Source organism: Humulus lupulus, chromosome 4 (genome assembly GCF_963169125.1).
Source record: "Humulus lupulus chromosome 4, drHumLupu1.1, whole genome shotgun sequence".
Classification (NCBI taxonomy): Eukaryota; Viridiplantae; Streptophyta; class Magnoliopsida; order Rosales; family Cannabaceae; genus Humulus; species Humulus lupulus.
Genome location: NC_084796.1, coordinates 3,902,093 through 3,923,262, shown reverse-complemented (window position 1 = coordinate 3,923,262; position 21,170 = coordinate 3,902,093). Strand labels below are relative to the sequence as shown.

Sequence of the window (21,170 nt, the reverse complement as noted above, 5' to 3'; positions counted from 1 at the left end):
GAAAGTGGTCTAGAAGTAGAATGCGGTGCATGGTAGAATGCTTGTGGTTCCATTTCAAAACCAATTAGTGATGAGTAGAGTAATTCATTCTCTTACATATTGTTTAAAATATCTCATTTTGCTTAATTGATGTTGTTTTTAGTTGACAAAAAACGCTATCAACAATAATTATAACTATAACAATTTCTTTCATAGAAAATAATTTACCAGTAAATATTATATTTAAAATAATTAGAATTGACTTAGGCAAAAATTAATCACTAATTTTTAATATATTTTACATCATGATATAAACAAATATAGGTTTTTACAACATAATTAGCCAACTAAAATAAAACAAAATACAAGAGAACCAATAGTAAATTTGAGAAAAGTACGTCTCATGCATGAAGTTACAACATTCAAGGGACAGAAAGATTAAACGAAGAAAAAAAAACGTATTGATGACACTAATAGTGCTCAATAATCTTTAACATGACTCCCACCATATATATTTGATATATTTAATTACACCAATCACTACCAAAGTGGTATTAGACACCTTATTCTTTCTAATATATATTTGAATTTAATTATGCACGAGAACTACCAAACCATGCCTGCAATTTACGACTGATAAAGCTTTAGCCGTCGTGCAAACATTTTTGGCATCCCAATAAGAACTAAGCGAATTGTGTGCCACGCCCCCCAAAGCAGAAATATCCCACCCCAAACATAAACAAATATTTGTAAATTGTATACTCCTTGACTCATTGTATGATCGGGAGTCACCATTGTCATGGCTAAGAGGAAAGAGAGACCCACAAATGCCAAGGTGACACACAAGGCCAAATTAAAGAGCCCGATGCAGACCTTATTCTTGATCGGTGCTCCCACCATAATCAGAAGTAGGATACTGACTGAAGTCAGGAATGCCATGCTGTTGAACCATAAGAATAAAAGATAAACGCTGCTGTAGTCGTCCATATGTGCTAGTACCGAGGTTCCCGCTAAACATGAACGATATTGGCAATCAAGATGATCGCCAACGCCATTGGTTGTGTTGTACGTTTGTTGCCAGACTCCGCCTGGAGGGTTAATTGTGGCCTGAAATGTCATTGACACGATCAAGGTGGCCACCACCATGATTGATCCTTCTACATCTTTCAGCCCTTTACTCTTTAAGTGCCTATAAATCGGATGGAACCACCGGCTTTTAAATGATTTTTTGGCCAACTTCACACCCAACATATGTTGGATTTTGACTATGTTGAAATCCGTTGCTCGATCATCAACGAGATCAGAGACTTTATGACCTTCGTTGTTCACGCTGTCTTTTTCCACCCCATTGATCGAAAGCAAGTACTCTACAGTCTGGATAATATATGCACAAGTATAGATTTATATCTCACAGAAGATTATAAAAATTATTAATTAATAATGAGATTAAAAGATTGTACCTCAGATTGCCCCAACGTGACTGCTAAATGCAAAACAGTGTTCCCAGTTTCATGCTCTTTGGCGTTGAGGAACTTGGCGTTGTCAGTGTCACGACCCGAGGCTTCCACCAACAGTCTCAGAGCCTCCAAGTGGTTATGCCGAACGCATAAATGTAGAGCCGTTTCTCCACTGGGAAGCACCTCAAAAACCGACTCACTTTGGGCATCAACCAGAAGTTGAATCACATCCACGCGACCTCTCATGGCAGCATAGTGGAGAGGGATTCTTCCATGTTGGTCTTTAACAAAGCAAACATCTTTATTTGCACGCAACAAGGCTCGGGCTATCTCCAAGTGCCCCTCGGCGGCAGCCAAGTGAAGAGGTGAGCGTCTTAAGGAGTCCAGCTCCGAAGCAAGCTGCGGCTTCAGCTTCAGAAGCTCTACAGTGAAATCGAGGTGGTTGAGCGCAGCTGATATGTGTAAAGGAGATTCAGTGAAAGTGGTGAGTGAAATTCTAGTCAAGATCAAGGGATCATTTTTTATCAAGGCATTCAAGGTCGCTACGGATCCTTCCTTTGAGGCCTCAAAAAGTATTGACCCTGTGATTCTATTAGTATCATCTCTATCAGTCCTGCTCACTTCCATTGTAAATAGAATGCGTAGATTAATTAGATATTGTAAAATAAGCAAGAAATATATGGGATTAGAAGACAGATCAAGAGAGTGTTGAACTGATTATAGTACGTAGTACAATCGAGGTACTCATATTAAATAGTATTAGTGATGCTTTAGATCCTCTTAAAATTCCTATCTCCTGTCTCTCACTAGCCAATACAATTGAGTCCAGCTGCCCACATTTTTCTAATGAGTCAAGCTGTCTACATCAGCCGTTTACAAAAACAAAAAGTCGCCCGTAGAAAAATCGTTGCAGCAGTCGCCCATTGATTATATTTTTTGTTGCTGCCGCTGTTTGAAAAATGACAAAACGTCGCTTGTAGAAAAATAGTTGTGGAAGGGCACGAGCACTACTAGTGTCTAACACCACACGAGAACGAGAAGGGAGTATATTACTATTGGTGTAATCTAATATTGGGTCCACTTAATTAAATTTAATAATTACTATAAAGTATTGCTAATATAACAAATTATGAGGTGGCACATCATGTGGTGTTGGGCACCTTAAGGTGCACTACAAGAAAGGAGTTGCGCCGGCAAAAAATACTTTTCCCGGCACAAGTACTGAAATGCGCCGACAAAAACAAAGGTTTTTGCCGGCGTTATTTTGCGCCGGCAAAGGTTACTTTTGCCGGCGCAATTTCGACTTGCGCCGGCAAAAGTAACCTTTGCCGGCGCACTTCCGAGTTGCGCCGGCAAAAGTTTAATAATATAATAGAAGGGACTTTTGCCGACACAATTCACCTAACGTGCCGGCAAAAGTCAGCGTGAAATTAATGTTGTGCACGTTTTCAAGGAGGTACGTGGTCAGACTTTTGCCGGCGTGTTTCGTTACACCGACAAAAGTCTAAAAATGCGTCGGTAAAGGTATGTTTATTTAAACGGCGTCATTTTGAACAATGGTTTCTCTGATAGACTTTTGCCGGCACAACGAAATGCGCCGACAAAAGTCATAACGATATAGCTCAGCCGCACGAGCCTTCTTCCCCATTTTTTTCAATTTCTCAAATTTCTCTCATCTTCACAAATTTCCTCTCTTCTTCAACGGCACCACCCTTCATTTTCCCTTTCAAGATAAGCTCAAGGTAAGTTATTTTATTTTCTCCATTGTTTATTTGTTTTGCCCATGAATTTTCCCTCTCATTTCTATTTTTTTTTCTCGGTTGTACACCGGACCACCACCAGCCAACTGGACCACCCCGCCACCACCGAACCACCACGCCGACCGGACCACCCCAGACCTCCACAAATATGGTATATACAAATATATATTATATATATAAACTGATATATATTATATATAATCTGATATATATATTTAAACTAGTATATATATTTATATTTATATATGTTTTAAAATGGTATATGTTTATATTTATATTTATATTTATATTTATGTTTTTTTCTCTTTTGTATTTTCTTATTTTTTATTTTTTTTATTTTATTTTTTTATTTCTGTTTATATATGATTTAATTTTTGTTTTCTTTTTTTTTTTATTTTCGTTTTCTGTTTTAAATTTTAGAAAAAAAGTAGAAGAAAAAATCAAATTTTATGTTGTGCATGATAATACAGTAAAAATCATTACATTATATAATCTAATATAATCTCATAATTAGAAATTAATTTAATTAGTATTCGATTAATCTTAAGATTATGAGATTAGATTTGATATTATAATAAGATTAAATTTTAGCAATTAAAAATCATATTTTAAAATATTTTAGAAATTTTAAGTAAATATGCGTTTATGCTGTGCATGCTCTAGGAATATTCTGTATACTGATCTAGTAATATTATGTATATTTTGTGTGTAGTTTGCAGGTTTTATAAAATTTTGGAATAGTTTAAAATACAGCTGTTATGCTGCCCAAATTTTGTTACTCTTAAGAATATTAACATTAATTACAAAAAATATAGCCGTTAACATTAATTTTTATTTTAATGCTTTATATGTATTTTTTTTTCTTAATAACAACTATATTTAAGTTACTTTTATAATATATGTTTTTTGTATTTATTAATTTTTTTTTGTAAAATTAAAAAAACAGATTTGAATATGTATTTTTTTTTATTTTAATGCGTTATATGTATTTGTTTAATTTTTCTTGTTAATATTTATTATATTGTATTTTGTGATATATATATTTTAGTTAAAGTATGAACTTAAAAAAATCAGATTAATAATGTATGTTTATATTTTTAAATTGTTTTATATTAAAGGTGATATTTTTGTAAATATGTATTTAATAATTTTTTTTGTATTAATAAAAAATCAGTTTTGGTATATGTTTTTTTGTGGTTAAATATTTGTATATATGTAAATTGATGTATTTGTTAATATCTATTCTATATAAAAAGTGTGTAGATAACGGAAATTCTTGATTTTAACGGGTTTTTTTTTTTCCGTTAACTTTAACGGAATATTCTTATATTTAACATAATATTCTTATATTTAATGGTATATTATAAACATGACTTAAACTTAAATAAAGTTAAATAATTAAACAATTTAAAATAGGATATTTTCAAGATATTTTACAATGATAATTGTTTAAAAATTGCAATACCATATATTTAATAATTTAAATAAAATTTAATTAAACTTAATATTATATTAAACATATAATATATAATAATTTGTTGTCACTGCTAAACTCAAAAAAAACTTATACAAATATAAATAAATTAATTAATTAAAATTGGATATTTTAAAGATATTTTGTGATAATTTAAATAATTAAATCATATTTATTTTTAAATAATAAAGGCATACATCATTTTTTTTTTATCTTATAAATTTGTGTGATAGTTTGTTTTTTATCAAGTGATTGAAGCTCTTTTTTAGTTCATCAAATTCACCAAAGGACATTGTGAGATACATTAGAAACTAAAAATAGTTGATGCATGTATACTACTCTCTACACTATGACTTTTTCTATTCTTATTTTATTTCTATTATTACTTTCTGTTTAAATATTATTGTATTTTACATATATGTCATGTAGCCATGTAAATATATATCTATGTCAACGTTATGTTTAGATGTCATATATGTAAAGATTATTGATATAAATATTTATATATACTATAGAACTATAATTCATTCTATTATATATATATATTTAGAAAAAATAATGAACCAATTTTTAATAAAATTAAAGACAATGTTTACAACGTTAAAACTAAGCAAACGTGCATGACACGTTGCTTCTACCAAGTATATATATATATGTTTTGTATGATCTGGGAATATTCTGGTTATATATGTGTTTAATTTGTAGGTTTTTCAATTTTTTTGATAGTTTGAAATATAGTCGTTATGCTGCCCAAATTTTGTTAGAGTTACTAAAATTAATAAAAGTTTAATAATTAATTAAATAAAAATTCAAGTATAATTAAAAATTCATCAAAATTTTTTTTTTTTAACTATAATTTAAATAAAATAAAATTACCAATCATAATAATTAATTTTAACATTAATATTAGATGTTTTGTAATCGAAAAAGTTAAAAATATAAATGATTTAATAAAATATAATTAAGTAAAATATAAATATAATAAAATTGTTATTGATTAAGTAAATAATCCAATACAAATTGAAGAATTTAATAAAAAATTACAAAATGAAATTAATGTATAATTAAATTAATTTAAAAAAAAAAAGTAATAAATAAGTAAATGATTTAAAAAATTGTAATAATTAATAATTAGCTACATTTTCTTTGGTAAATATAAATAAGAGATATTTGCAGCTAAAATACCCAAACTTACAACTTACTAACGCTTAAATACTCAAACTGATTTTTTGGTTGCAAAAGCACCAAAATGTAAAATTTACTTGCAATTAGAGATACACAGTGTTAAATGTTAAAGTTGACTAGTCAAAGGACACGTGGCACTACATGATTGGTCTTACATTGTTATTATTCTTAAAATAATTTTCAATTTATTTTTCAATTTAACAAAAAATAAAATTTACATTTTTTTCAAAAAAAAATTCAAGCTTTTTTTCAATTTAAGATTAAGTATGAAAAATACATTTTTTAAAAATTTCATTTTTTAATGTTAATATCCTCAAATTTTTTAATTTATTATTATTATTATTAAAATCTTCCTATTTATCATTTTGTCTACTTTTTTTCAATTAAAGATTAAGTAATTTTGTTTAAAATCCAAGCAATAATTTAAGATTAAATATTTTTTTACTTAATCTTAAATAATTGATTAAAAGCAACAAATTTGATTTTTTTTTTTGAAAAAAATGAGAAAAAATTATTTTTTGTCACTTTTAAATTGAAAAACAATAAATTTGATTTTTTTAAAAAAATGAAAAATATAAAATGATATTTTTTATGAAAAATTATTTAAAATAATAATAATAATGTTTACCAATCATGTGGTGCCACGTGTCATTTAAGTGTTAGTAAGTTGTAAGTTTGAGTATTTTAGCCGCAAATATCCCTATAAATAATTATTTTTGCCAGAGAAAGGATATTATTATCAGTTAGTTATAATTAGGGAGACAAACAGTCATGAAATATTTTGACTATCATTTCCCTCATTTGAAGACAATTATTAATATTTTCTTAATTATTTTGTTTAAAAATGGCGAGCGACAGAAGCTGGATGAGTGCGAGGAATTGTTGGTCTCTGGAGTATAGAAATGGTGTTAAGGAGTTCTTCGATATCGCCAAAAATCAGTTGAACGATCGGGGTTTGGTTCGCTGTCCGTGTAAGAAATGTGGGAATGTTAAGTTCCAGCCTATAAATGCAATTTCGATGCATTTATTCAACAATGGCATCATACAGTCCTACAAAGTGTGGCATTACCATGGAGAGGCGCTGCCGTCGCCACCAGCTGTGGTACGAGATCATGATAGAGATGAGATAGCCTGGAGATCATGATATCTTGGAGGATGTTTACGCTGAAGATGACGTTCCCGCTGGAAACTATAATGATCCTCCCCAAGATGATCCTCAACATCGCGACAAGTATGACAATTTATTTAAGGAGATGTCAAGTGAACTATACTCAGGTTGCCGAAAGTATTCCGCGTTGAACTTCTTGGTGAAGCTGATGCATCTAAAAGTTATTAACAAGTGCAGCAATCATTACTTTGATGGTTTGCTGGAATTGTTAGTCGACGCTATGCTTGACGGAACAATTTTACCTAAGTCTAACTATGAGGTGAAGGCAAAGTTGCGGAGTATTGGATTGGGATATGAGTCCATTGATGCTTGCAAGCATGACTGTGCACTGTTTTGGAAGGAGAATGCGAATTTGGAATTCTGTCTGGTTTGTGGTGAGTGTCGCTAGCAAGATAATCGTGGGAACGGGAAGAAAGTGGCCCATAAGGTCATGCGGTACTTTCCGTTGACGCCGAGATTGAAAAGGCTATACAGTTCCAGATATACTGCAGAGGATATGAGATGGCATTATTCTAAAAGGCCAAAGGAAGATGATGTGATGAGGCACCCCGCTGACAGTAAGGCATGGAAGCACCTTGATGAGTTGTACCCATCTTTCGCAGCCGAACCTCGAAATGTTAGGCTTGGGTTGGCTACAGATGGTTTCAATCCTTTTGGGAACATGAGCAACTCTTCCAGCATGTGGCCTGTGATACTTGTCTCATACAAATTGCCGCCATGGAAGTGCATGAAACCACAGTCATTAATGTTGTCTATTCTAATTCCAGGTCCTTCTTCACCTGGAAAAGATATCGATGTCTATATGAGACCTTTGCTTGACGAGTTGAAGGAGTTATGGGTGAATGGTGTCGAGACACGAGAAGCATACAATAGTACCTTGTTCAATATGCATGCAACAATCTTGTGGACCATTAACGACTACCCAGCTTATGCTATGATGACTGGGTGGAGCACAAAAGGGTACAAGGCGTGCCCCACATGCAATGAAGAAACTCCCTCTGTAGGGATTAGAAGTAAAATTGCATACATTGGCCATAGGAGGTTTCTTGATATGGATCATGAATGGAGCAGCAGACGAGCACTATTCGATGGTAACAAGGAACTCAGGCCACCACCGAAAGATTACTCTGGTGATGATGTGTTGAAGCAATTAGAGAATTTGCAGATTAGACATCCTGGGAAACACAAAGAATTTGCTGGTGTGAAACGCAAAAGGGCTCCGATTGAACTTAATTGGTCGAAGAAGAGCATACTTTTCGAGCTTGATTATTGGAAGGAATTATTGTTGAGGCATAACTTGGACTTAATGCACATTGAGAAGAATGTTTGCGACAGTGTCTTGGGAACTTTGTTGAACTTAGAGGGAAAATCTAAAGACACTGACAAGGCAAGACTTGATCTAGTAGACATGAAAATTAGGGAAAAACTCCACCTCCGCAAAGAGGGAAACAAGTGGAAGAAACCGCACGCCAGTTACACCCTCAATGTCCCGGAGCGTTGAGTTTTCTGTGAATTTGTGAAGTCAGTTGAATTCCTGGACGGTTTTGCTGCAAACCTTTCGAAGAATGTCAATGTCAATGATGGCAAGATAACTTGGCTGAAATTACACGATTGCCACGTGTTGTTTCAGCAGTTGTTGCCCGCCGCAATTAGGTCGTTTTTTATTCCTGAAGTTTGGAAGCCAATTATTGAGTTGTGCGGTTTTTTCAAAAAACTTTGTTCACGGACTTTGAGAAGATGAAGACAGACATTATCACCATTTTATGCAAGTTGGAAATGATATTTCCTCCAGCATTTTTCGACATTATGGTGCATTTGGTTTTGCATCTTCCGAAAGAGGCAATTCTTGGTAGTCCTGTGCAATTTAGGTGGATGTATCCCATTGAACGTTTGATGGCGGTTTATAAACAGTATGTAAGAAATCGTGCACGTCCGGAAGGTTCAATTGCAGAAGCTTACGTGGTCAATGACGCCTTAACTTTTTGCTCAATGTACCTCCGGGGGGTTGAGACTCGATTCAATCGACCTGAGAGGAATGACGATCGCTCTGAATCCCAACCAAGTCGGGAATATTCTATTTATAAGGCTGTTGGTCATCCATTTGGTAAGAAATCAAGTATGCTCCTCAATCCGCAGTTAAAGCAAAAGGACAAGTGGTATATCTTGAACAATTGTGCCGAAATTATGGAATACCTTAGGTGTGTTTTCTAGTCTTTTTTCAATAAATTTGTTTGGTTTATATACCGAGTAAAGACAAAAATCATAACATTTTTGTCCGTTTGTAGTGAGCATATGGATGAATTAAGAAGACGGGGGGGGGGGGGCTCGAATCTTGAAGTTCAACAAGAAGCTGGTTTTCCTTAGTGGTTCAAAGAAAAAGTATGTATATTAGTCAATTCTTTTCCGAAACCCCACTTAATCAATCCAAAAATAACTTTCAATGTTAATGTTGATAGGTGAACGGTTTGCATGAGTCAACACCTACTGAAGTGATTAATGAATTGTATGCTCTCGCAAACAAATCAAGCGACACCATATTCTCATATCTAGGGATGATAGTGAATGGTGTGAAATTTGTGATTCATAGTCGTGATATGAAGCTTAAAACAAAAAATTGCGGTGTAATGGTGCCAAGTGAGGAAGGAGTGAACTACTATGGAGTTCTGGAAGAAGTAATTGAATTGTCCTACTTGATGGGTTACAGTGTTGTCCTATTCAAGTGTAGATGGTTCAATACAAGTAGAATTAAAGTGGAATCCAATTTTACGAGCGTATATGTGAAGGAAGAATGTTATAAAGATGATCCTTTCGTTCTCGCATCTCAAGCGAAGTTGGTGTATTATCTTCGAGATGTGAAAAATTGGGATGATTGGAGGCTCGTTAATGAATACATTCTGAGGAATGTATGGGATTTCTCAAATTCCGATGTTGATGATACTGAGACCACAAATGATATAACAATATTGCAAGAAGTTAATTCTTCTTCATTTCAGTTGTGGGTAGAACTTCCAATTTTTGATAATCTTCAGTATGATCGGGTTGATGTCAATGCTACTGAAGTGTACAACGTTGATAATTTGGTTGGTGAAGGTTCAGATGAATTTTTTGTCGATGATGAAGTTGAATTTGAAGACGACACGTTGGCTGAGTATGAAGACGATGAGGATGACGACAATGTTCTAGTCGATAGTGATAGTGATAGTGGTGTCCGTAATGATGTTGTAGTTAGTGATGATGAGGACAGTGATATGTAATTTGAACAAATATATGTAACTTTTTATTTAATTCAATGAAAACTTTATTTATTATCACTAATTAATGATAGTATCAGATATAGGTACACATGCACCTATTGGATGCCTTGGGGATAGTCAATGTATTCATGTACTGGTACTCATTTTTTCAAGATATTTGATGAAATATCTTGAAAAAATGGGTATTCGAACATGTCTGCTTACTATCTCCAAGGGATCCACTAGGTCGGAATAAGGTAGGTTGGGAAAGACAATAAGTAATAAAATGTTAATTTAATAACAAAAAACAATAGTGATGCACCTAGTGGATGCCTTGGGGATAATTAATGTATTCATGTACTGCTTCTCATTTTTTCAAGATATTTGATGAAATATCTTGAAGAAATGAGAATTACTACATGACTGCTTATTATCTCCAAGGGATCCACTAGGTCGGAATAGGGTAAGTTGGGAAAGACAATAAGTAATAAAATGTTAATTTTATAACAAAAAATAATAGTGATGCACCTAGTGGATGCCTTGGGGATAGCCAATATATTCATGTACTGCTCCTCATTTTTTCAAAATGTTTGAGAAACATTTTTAAAAAATGAGGAGAAGTACATGACTCCTTACTATCTCCAAGGGGTCCACTAGGTCGGAATAGGGTAGGTTTGGAAATACCATAATGAATAAATGTTAATTTTATAACAAAAAACAACAGACATACATAATTTGAATTAGTTAATTAATGAATATTTTAATGTAGAATGACCGAACAAAGTAATGACACAGGTGGTGGCTCCAAGAGGGGCAGGGGATCTTATTACGATGCCAATATTGAGAAGGAGCTGGCCACCAAAAAAGTTAGTCATTTGAAAGTAGAGTTTGATGCACAAACTGGAAAAGCTATTCAAACGTACGGCAAGTGGTTCAACAATTCCATGGCTCGTTATTTGCGTAACACCATACCCCCAACTACACTAGCTTGGAAACAAGTAAAACCAGCTGATATCCAAATTATTCGAAATAGGCTATATGTAAGCATTTTTTAAACCTTTAATAACTCACTATTAAATATTTTGTCTATCTTCATAATATTTTAACAAATTCCAAATTTAATTGTGATTTTAGGACAAATTCATTTATCCACAAGACAATCAAGTAATCAACGATGCCATGGTAAGACAAATGCAAAAACATCTGACTGATTGGCACCACACGATGAAGAAACACCGGGTAGAGGTTGGAGGAGAGGTGGACAATGAGAGAGCGAAGTCAAAACCTTTTGGGTCGATTACTTCTTCTGATTGGACAATTCTATGTGATTTTTGGGCTTCTGATTCTCAACAGGTATGCCGAAGATTTTACATTAATTTATAATTATAAAATTATAATCTAGATTAATGAGTACTGTTTTCTGTTTGAAGCGTATATCGAAGAAAAATAAAGAAGCTCGAGCAAAAATGACCATACTAGGAGGACATGGTTCCAAATCCATCGTTGCCCATGTTTATGATCATGTAAATTATAATAACCTATATCCTTACATTTACGAAAATATTATAAATGTCATAATGTTTAAATAATTTGTTTTTTTAGATGGACCCATATACTGGCGAGCTCCCGAGCATGATCGACACATTCGAGCACCTCCACAAGAAGAAGGATAAGTGGATTAATGATGTAGCAGCGACAAAACATGTAAGTTGCATAACCTTAACTAATTTATGATCATTTAACTTCAAAAAAGTTTAGTAAATAATTAATAAATATTAATTATTAATTGGCTGTTGTCAATTAGTAATTATTTATTAATTAAATTTTTAACAATTAAATCTTTATAATCTATGTGCCAATATTTTTATGATTAATGATTGTGGACTAAGATAAAAAAAAAAGAATGTAACTAATATTGTCTCCGTATTAGGGAGCTTGTGGACTAAAGTAAATTTGGTCATGAAAATTCATATCTAAATAAAAGACATGCAAATATAGTTGATGTATATGTTTGGAGACGTAAATTCCCCATTAATGGAATTAGCTGCACTTACCGTATATATCAACAACATCTTCATGATTTTGATTTAGATATGAATTTTCATAACCAAATTTACTTTAGCCCACTTGCTCTCTGATACAGAAACAAAATTAATTACATTCTTTTTCAATCACTGGTCTGCAGTCATTAATGGTAGGATGTTGGCAGATAGATAATAAAGTTATATTTTATATGTTGTTATATTAAAAATTTATAAGAAATTGCCACTGAAAAATCGTTATGGAATGAGGAAATTGACAAGAAATTGCCACTCTAAAGAATTTCGTTATATTTGGATTGACTCAACAACCTTAAACTTAAGAGGTATGTAATCACTTTAGACAGAGCTAATCACTACAAGAATAAAGGCTATTAGCGGCGTAAGTATTAGCGACAGACTAAGTCCGCCTGTATTGTTCAGTATATTAGCGGCGGACTTGGAGTCCGCCGCTAATAATAAGTGAGTTTTTAAAAAAATATAAAAAAATGTATTAGCGGCGGACTTTACCACTATTAGCCGCAGAACCTCGGCCGCTAATATAATAAATTAAAAGCCCGGTAAAAGTTTTTAAGTTTTATTAGTAGCGGGCAATTACCTGTATTAGAGGCGGACAACCCGCTGCTAAGCTTTTATTAGCGGCGGACTACCCGCCGCTAATAAAATTATTAGCTGCGGACCATATTAAATAGTGGCAGGGCCCACCGCTAATACATTTACAGTTGATAATTTTCACAACTCAATTTCGTTCTTCTCTTCTATTCTCTCATAACAGACCACTCTCTTGCATAACATATCACCATACACCACTCCTCTCAGTGACGCCGACCAAGTTCGTCGATCGGTTCTCTATGCCAGCCACACCGACTCCACTTGAGCCACCCAGCCAGTCACCTGCGCAACCCACCCGCGGCTGACTCCAAATTGTTGTATTTTTCTGAATCTTTTTTATTTCTATTTTTTGTTCTGAGTCTTTTTCTTGTGCCAAAATCGTTTGATAATTCGTTTTCTTTCTATTGGCCTTATGATATTTATAATAAGCAGAATGTGTTGTCTCTCCTGAAGAATATTAGGGAATAAGGATGATCCATATTCTTATACATATTGATCATCATTTATGGATCTTTTTAAGTATTTTGGAAATTGTGAGGCTTAGTTAATTGGTTGTTTCGATGATTCAGGATGTGTTTATTGAGAATTTTTTTCTTTTTCTTTTTATATTTTCAATTCTTAAAAGTACTTCTTTTTTTAAATGTACTATTATTTTGTTATATTTACTAAAAATAATAACCGACTTTCAGTTACTTCAAACAAAAACAAAAAACCGATTTTCAGTCAAATTATCAAATCGAAACTAGAGTGATAAAAATAAAAGATATTATATTGTTTGTTTGGATTTTTGGTTAACGTTTTGGATTTTTCCTAATGCGAGAATGGATGGATAGTTTAGTCTCTTTAATTATCATATGTTTAGCTTGTATGCCACCAATTTTATTGAATGTTATTGTCATTTGTTTGTGTTTTAATCAGAGAACTCTATTTTATTTGTACTCGGTTGGATTGTTTTATTTTTTTTTGAATGGCATCTTAAATTTTTATTTTTAAATAAATAAAAATATTAATAGTCAGAAATAAAATAATTTGTCATCTTAATAGATGGGAAGATGGGATAGGCAGAGATACCAAATTTAGAGATATGTGATTTTTATTAGTGCATTTTGAACTCTTTTGTAACAGCCTAAGCTTATTTGATGAGTTCTTTTGTAACATATATATGTTCATTTCTTTACAATTTAGAGTAATAGTTGTCATTCTTATAATGTTTTTATACTTTTCTCAGGCAACGAAAACTAGTGACCCATGCTGATTGGCCACCTCTGCCACTGACCCACACCTCTCAGGCGTAAGTTTTGGTCTTTGAATTATCCATTGTTCCATTTTTTTTACTGTTTATGTTTATGCTTCAAGAATGATATGATTTTCTTTGTGGAGCAAAATTTTCCAGTTTAATACACACAAATGTGTCGGTTCGTTCCTTTAGAGAATCGAGCATTTAGTTAATATTGTTAAGATTTACTGATATAACAATTGGCTAAAATTTTCTAATTATGCTCTCTGCTTTAATCATCTTCAATAGTGAATAATGGTGTATTTTATACTTATTTGCAATGTAATGCCTAACCAATACATTGCATTTTTTTATACTTAGTTTTATATTATTTTGGTTTGATTTTTTTTTTCGTGTATCTTTTAGTCTTAATTTGTTTCTTTATCTGGACAGCGACACACCCACGACCCCGACACACACACAACCTTGGCACACCCTCAACTAGTTTGGACATATTTTTTGTATTTAATATTTTCTTTATCTGGACATGTTTTTCTGAATAATTTCTTTTGTATTTGTATAGTGCACAATATTTGAGTTTTGAGTCCTTTAATTAGTATCATTGGCATGTAAATCTTGACATCTATCATAAGATATATGTTTGTTCTTACTTTATTTTTTAATTGCTTTCTTTCCTGCTATTTTTCTTGTCCACGGAGTGAAAATTAGTAAGAGAGATGAAAATCAAAATATATAGGAATATATAAATAACTATAGGACTATTTTGGTTAATTTATTTTCTCTGTCCCTGTATGCTTGTGATTGATGGTTGTTGACTACAAACATCAATTACAGGGATATCGACATAAAAATAATAAGTTTAAAATATTATTAATAAAATAATGAATGATAAAGATTAATAAAATATTCCTTCACCGCCACAGCCACCGCCACCACCACAGCTGTCGTCCTCACAGCCAAACCAAAATGTTGAAGATGAGGACAATTTCAATACTAATCTTAATGATTTTACTTAGTTACTAGTTTATGTATTTAGACTGAATTAATATTCTATTTATTTTTAATGACAATAGCGATATTTATTAGGTTGATAAATATTAAAACTATTCACATTAACTTTAATGTTAGTTATATTTAAATTAATTAAATGTTTATTTTGTTAAATTATATTATGAATTATTTTTAAAAATAATTAAATTTAATAAATATTAATTTATTTCAAATAAATTTTAAAAAATATTATAAAAACAATATTAGCGGTGGACCCTGCGGCTAATGATAATGCATCTGACAAAAATATTAGCGGCGGGCTCCGCTGCTAATATCCGCCACTAATATTATATTATTAGCGGCAGGTGTGTTAGTCCACCGCTAATAATGATTATTAGCGACAAACAATTGGGCGCGGGGTATTAGCAGCGGAGTCTCGCCGCTAATAACCATTAGCGGCGGATGTCCCCATTATTAGCCCCCGCTGCTAATACATGAAATTCTTGTAATGAATATTGATCCGACATTAGAGGGAATATTTGACGTTCTTTGCCATGCATAAAAAGCATGCCTATGAATAGAGCAGTTTTAATGTGTTCTGTTATAAAATTGTGTGCAATGGAAAACCAAATATGATTGGCTAACAAATGAAAGCAATTGCCTATGAGCTGATATCTTTAATGTTAACTGATTAAGTGATCTAATTGCAAGAGTTTAATTGAGAATTTTTATGAGGTATGGGTTTTGAAATATGTATACCCTGTTAGAATGTGAAAAGTGATCTAGAAGTAAAATGTGGTGCATGATAAGAAGCATGAGGTTATATGTCAAAACCAATTGATGATGAGTGAAGTAACTCATACTCTTATAAATTGTTGAATATACTCACACACTTTCCATGTGGGATATTTTCTCTAACATCCTCTTCAAGATTTTTGCTACCCTAACATCCCCTCAAGATGGTGGTTATTTTTTCTCACCAATCTTAGATTGGTTCGATTGGAAGTGACTCTTTTTGGCTCTCTTTTTGGACCGGTTTCAGATTTGGATCGTGTCTTCTTACTAGAGTTTTCTTTGGCTCAAGATACCAATGTGGAAAGTGGTCTAGAATTAGAATGTAGTGCACGGTAAAAAACATGTGATTCCATCTCAAAATCAATTGGTTATGAGTGAAGTAACTAATGCTTTTACAAATTGTTTAAAATATCTCATTTTGCTTAATTGCTCTTGTTTTTAATTGACGAAAAAACGTCATCAACAATAATTATAATTATAAAGAGGATAACAATTTCTTTCAAAGAAAATAATTTACCTGTGAATCATATTTAAAATAATTAGAATTGACTTAGGCAAAAATTAATCACTAAATTTTAATATATTTTACATAATAATGATATAAAAAAATATAGGTTTTTACAACATAATAAAAGTGATAGCCAACTAAAATAAAACAAAATACAAGAGAACCAAAAGTAAATTGGAGAAAAGTACGTCTCATGCATGAAGTTACAACATTCAAGGGACAGAAAGATTAAACGAAGAAAAAAAAACGGATTGATGACACTAATAGTGCTCAATAATCTTTAACATGACTCCCACCATATATATTTGATATATTTAATTACACCAATCACTACCAAAGTGGTATTAGACACCTTATTCTTTCTAATATATATTTGAATTTAATTATGCACGAGAACTACCAAATCATGCCTGCCATTTACGACTGATGAAGTTTTTGCCGTCGCGCAAACATTTTGGCATCCTAAGAACTAAGCGAATTGTGAACCACGCCCCCCAAAGCAGAAATATCCCACACCAAACCAAAACAAATACGAATAAAGAGAGTACAGTTTTATTAATATGAGCGGGATTCACCATTGTCATGGCTAAGAAGTAAGAGAAACCCACAAATGCCAAGGTGACACACAAGACCAAATTAAAGAGCCCGATGCAGACCTTATTCTTGATAGGTACTCCCACCATAATCAGAAGTAGGATACTGACTGAAGTCAGGAATGCCATGCTGTTGAGCCATAAGAATAATAAATAATCGCTGCTGTCGTAGTCCATATGTGCTAGTACCGAGGTTCCCGCTAAACATGTGCGATTTTGGCAATCAAAATGATTTCCAACGCCATTGGTTGTGTTGTACGTTTGTTGCCAGACTCCGCCTGGAGGGTTAATTGTGGCCTGAAATGTCATTGACACGATCAAGGTGGCCACCACCATGATTGATCCTTCTACATCTTTCAGCCTTTTACTCTTTAAGCGCTTAAGAATCGGATGGAACCACCGGCTTTTAAATGATTTTTTGGGCAACTTCACATCTCGTTCATCTCGTTCGTTGTTCACGCTGTCTTTTTCCACCCCATTGATCGAAAGCAAGTACTCTACAGTCTGGATAATATATATATATGCACAAGTATAGATTTATATCTCACAGAAAGATTATAAAAATTATTAATTAATAATGAGATTAAAAGATTGTACCTCAGATTGCCCCAGCGTGACTGCTAAATGCAAAACAGTGTTCCCAGTTTCATGCTCTTTGGCGTTGAGGAACATGGCGTTGTCAGTGTCACGACCCGAGGCTTCCACCAACAGTCTCAGAGCCTCCAAGTGGTTATGCCGAACGCATAAATGTAGAGCTGTTTCTCCACTGGGAAGCACCTCAAAAACCGACTCACTTTGGGCATCAACCAGAAGTTGAATCACATCCACGCGACCTCTCATGGCAGCATAGTGGAGAGGGATTCTTCCATGTTGGTCTTTAACAAAGCAAACATCTTTATTTGCACGCAACAAGGCTCGGGCTATCTCCACGTGCCCCTCGGCGGCAGCCAAGTGAAGAGGTGAGCGTCTTAAGGAGTCCAGCTCCGAAGCAAGCTGCGGCTTCAGCTTCAGAAGCTCTACAGTGAAATCGAGGTGGTTGAGCGCAGCTGATATGTGTAAGGGAGATTCAGTGGAAGTGGTGAGTGAAATTCTAGTCAAGATCAAGGGATCATTTTTTATCAAGGCATTCAAGGTCGCTACGGATCCTTCCTTTGAGGCCTCAAATAAACGTATTGACCCTGTGATTCTATTAGTGTCATCTCTATCAGTCCTGCTCGATTCCCTTGTAAATAGAATACGTAGATTAATTAGATAATGTGAAATAAGCAAGAAATATGGGATTAGAAGACAGACTTTTGCCGGTTGGAATTATTATACTGCTTCGAATAATCATTCCTATAATTAAAAGTTTACAATATAAACACATTCAAAAGATCCTTCTTGACATAAAACAAAGCAAAAACATATATATATATATATATATATATATGCTTACCTCAATGCTACCAAATCCTTGCCTTCAAGATTGTTCATAATTATAACTCAATATATAAACTGCAATAATAATAGGAAAATTTACGAAAAGAAGAATTTATAAAATTGTATAAATTTAAAATATAATATAGCGAGAGAATTATCTTGAAGAACACTCACTTCTGTGCCGGTGTGGATCTGAAACATGTGCACTCATTTAGGAATCTATAGCTTATATACCTTTATAAACATGTGCACTCTTTCCTTCCTTTTAATTAACTTTCTTTCACCAGCTTAATTATTGGAAGAGAGAGAGAGTAAAAAAGAGGAAGCCGTTGTCTTTTTCTTTTCAATACTATCATTCAAAACAATATAACTTTTAATTATTGTAATATAATTAGTGTCCTTTAAGACCCTACAAACTAAAGTAATATTATCTGGTTCGGAAGATTTCCACCACAGGCACCATTATTACATCGAGCGTAATATTTAGTGACGTAACTCAAAAAATGCTTAGTGACGTCACTCATACTTTTTGTTTGGTAGAAAAGATAATAGATAGATGATCAAGGAGTGAGAAAACTTTTTGTTTGGTGGGAAAGATATACTTAGAGAGAGAGAGAGTAGAAGTAGATGACATTTAATATTTTTAGGTGTATTCGATCCGATCTAATTATTCATTGGATGTTGAATTTTTACAATCGATCCAATCCAATTAACTTGTCTCAACCGATCTGATCTAATCCAATTATCTATTGGATTTAATCGGTTTTATCCATTGGATGTGTCCTATTGGTTATGTAATTTGATCGGATTAGATCCATTCAATATTTTTGAACATTTATTTAGCTTAATTTGTTTAAATAATGCATAATATTATAAATAGAAAGACTAATTTGTTCAATATAATACAACCATATAAATACTATATGAATTCTGAGCATAATTCTAAATAAATAAATATATTTTTAAAATACATATATATGCAATTAGATCGCTTTGATTTTATTAGATTTTTGCATATATAATCCAACAACTGATGCGTTCCAATTTGAATATTCAAAATCTGAACTGATCCAATCATAATTAGATATTCAATTTTTGGCGGTCTATTGTAATTGGATCGATCAGTTCTAATTGAATTGGATGACTTTTGCACACTCCTAAGTAGAAGGGGAAGGAATATTTAATTTACGAAAAAAAGAATATTTAACATTTTGAATTTCATATATAATTTTTATATATTTTCTCAGTTTATGTTCTTTTTTATTTGAAAAAAATATCACAATTTGAATTAATTTCTTTTAAACTCTTCTCTCAAATTGTTTTTCTCGAGTCTCATACATGCAAAAATATAATTGAACTAATTACCACAAATTATAAAAATAAAACATGTTTAAATAAAGGGTTTTTACTGGCGAAAATACTCAATGTTTTCATGTTGTTCCACTTTTACACCCAATCTTTATTTTTCGCGGTGAATATACCCAAACCCACATGAACTGTGTCTCCGTCACTACTTAACCCCTAACAGCGTTAAAAACGCTTACGTGGCCAATTGCGTGTACAAACTCATACACATCATTTAGCCCAGGTAAGTTTTTAATTATTGATTGAAAAAAAAAGCTTTAAATCCTTAAATACCATATGCACGAGAGATCGCCATTGTAGAAGAAGAAGAGAGAAGAGATGAAAGGGGAAGACCCAAGTGTGTCTTGGGGCGAATCAATAAACCGAGGTGGAGCCAAAATGAGGTCGTCGAGATCTAGGGCACAAGGTGTATTTCAAGCTTGTCGTAAGCATTGTGATTGTGGGGCAGAAACAGTGGAGAAGACATCATGGACCGATGATAATCCAGGGAGACGGTTCAAATCTTGCTATAGGATGAAAGTGAGCCAGTTAAAATTTTTTGTCTTCTTTTTGCTTTATATATTATTAGCTTGGAAATAAATTAATTCAAGAAAACTATTTCTGAACAGTGGAATGGGGGTTGTAACTATTTCCAATGGATTGATCCCCCTATGTGTGAAAGGTCAAAGATGGTGATACTTGGTTTGCTAAGAAGAGTACGTGAGTTTGATGGTGATCTGAGCAGATATTATGAATATGAAGATAGATATGAGTCTTGCTTTGAACCTAGTGTGGAGCCTTTTCAATGTCGAAATTGTGGCTATATGAATGGAAGTTTGGATGGAAGAGTTCATGCAAGTTCCTGGTTGGTAAAGGGAAATGTGAGGAAGATGATGTTGTTGTTGTTTTTTTTTATTTTTTTTGTAATTGAATATTGGCTGAAAAAAATTATGTAATGTTCAACTTCCCTGTTTATTGTATTTAGTGTTGCTTTCAAGCATAATAAAAGTGATGTATTTTATTTAGTGTTCGACCATTCCCTGAAAAAAAAAATCATGGCTTCATTGAAATAGTGTAAGAGAAATATAGTTATTTAGTGTTGCTTTCAAGCATAATAGAATGATGCACCAAACCATGACATTTTGTCATTGATTAATATTTTCAACTTTATAGAGCAAAAGTATGACATATTGTTAAGTAGCATAATGTCTACATGTCAAAATTATTCCTAATGGCCAAGATGTCCCAAAATATTGATAAAGTCAGACTGAATATCTACATGTCAAAAGTATGGTAATGCCTATATTGTATGGCGACTACACCAAAAAGAAAACAAGTTTTCTACATCAAAAGGGTTTAAGATTAAAGAGCAGCTTC

General features: G+C 32.9%; 2 protein-coding genes across 3 annotated transcripts; both read right to left on the bottom strand.

The window, feature by feature from the left end:
* Positions 1 to 606: 606 nt before the first annotated feature.
* LOC133830760 (ankyrin repeat-containing protein BDA1-like) lies at positions 607 to 2,063 on the bottom strand. The gene is made up of 2 exons (XM_062260825.1): positions 1,440 to 2,063; positions 607 to 1,353 (listed from the first exon to the last, which is right to left on the bottom strand). The coding sequence occupies exons 1-2, from the start codon at positions 2,061 to 2,063 to the stop codon at positions 607 to 609; spliced, it is 1,371 nt and encodes a 456-aa protein (XP_062116809.1).
* A 14,530-nt stretch (positions 2,064 to 16,593) lies between these two features.
* On the bottom strand, positions 16,594 to 18,713 carry LOC133829704 (ankyrin repeat-containing protein BDA1-like). Of its 2 annotated transcripts, XM_062259472.1 has the most exons (4): positions 18,624 to 18,713; positions 18,466 to 18,524; positions 17,628 to 18,252; positions 16,594 to 17,534 (listed from the first exon to the last, which is right to left on the bottom strand). In XM_062259472.1, exons 2-4 carry the CDS (start codon positions 18,501 to 18,503, stop codon positions 16,842 to 16,844), a joined length of 1,356 nt encoding a protein of 451 aa, XP_062115456.1. In that variant the 5' UTR covers positions 18,504 to 18,524; positions 18,624 to 18,713; the 3' UTR covers positions 16,594 to 16,841. The 2 variants fall into 2 exon arrangements, with proteins under 2 accessions (XP_062115456.1, XP_062115457.1); XM_062259473.1 differs by lacking the exon at positions 18,624 to 18,713 and having other exon boundaries at positions 18,466 to 18,617.
* Between the last annotated feature and the right edge of the window lie 2,457 nt (positions 18,714 to 21,170).

Coding starts and splice junctions, on each gene's coding strand:
- LOC133829704 (XM_062259472.1), bottom strand. CDS start 18,503: ATGAACAATCTTGAAGGCAAGGATTTGGTAGCATTGAG. Junction 18,253..18,465: donor AAGGATTTGGTAGCATTGAG/GTAAGCATATAT, acceptor TCTATTTACAAG/GGAATCGAGCAGGACTGATA. Junction 17,535..17,627: donor TCACGCTGGGGCAATCTGAG/GTACAATCTTTT, acceptor TATATTATCCAG/ACTGTAGAGTACTTGCTTTC.
- LOC133830760 (XM_062260825.1), bottom strand. CDS start 2,063: ATGGAAGTGAGCAGGACTGATAGAGATGATACTAATAGAATCACAGGG. Junction 1,354..1,439: donor TCACGTTGGGGCAATCTGAG/GTACAATCTTTT, acceptor TATATTATCCAG/ACTGTAGAGTACTTGCTTTC.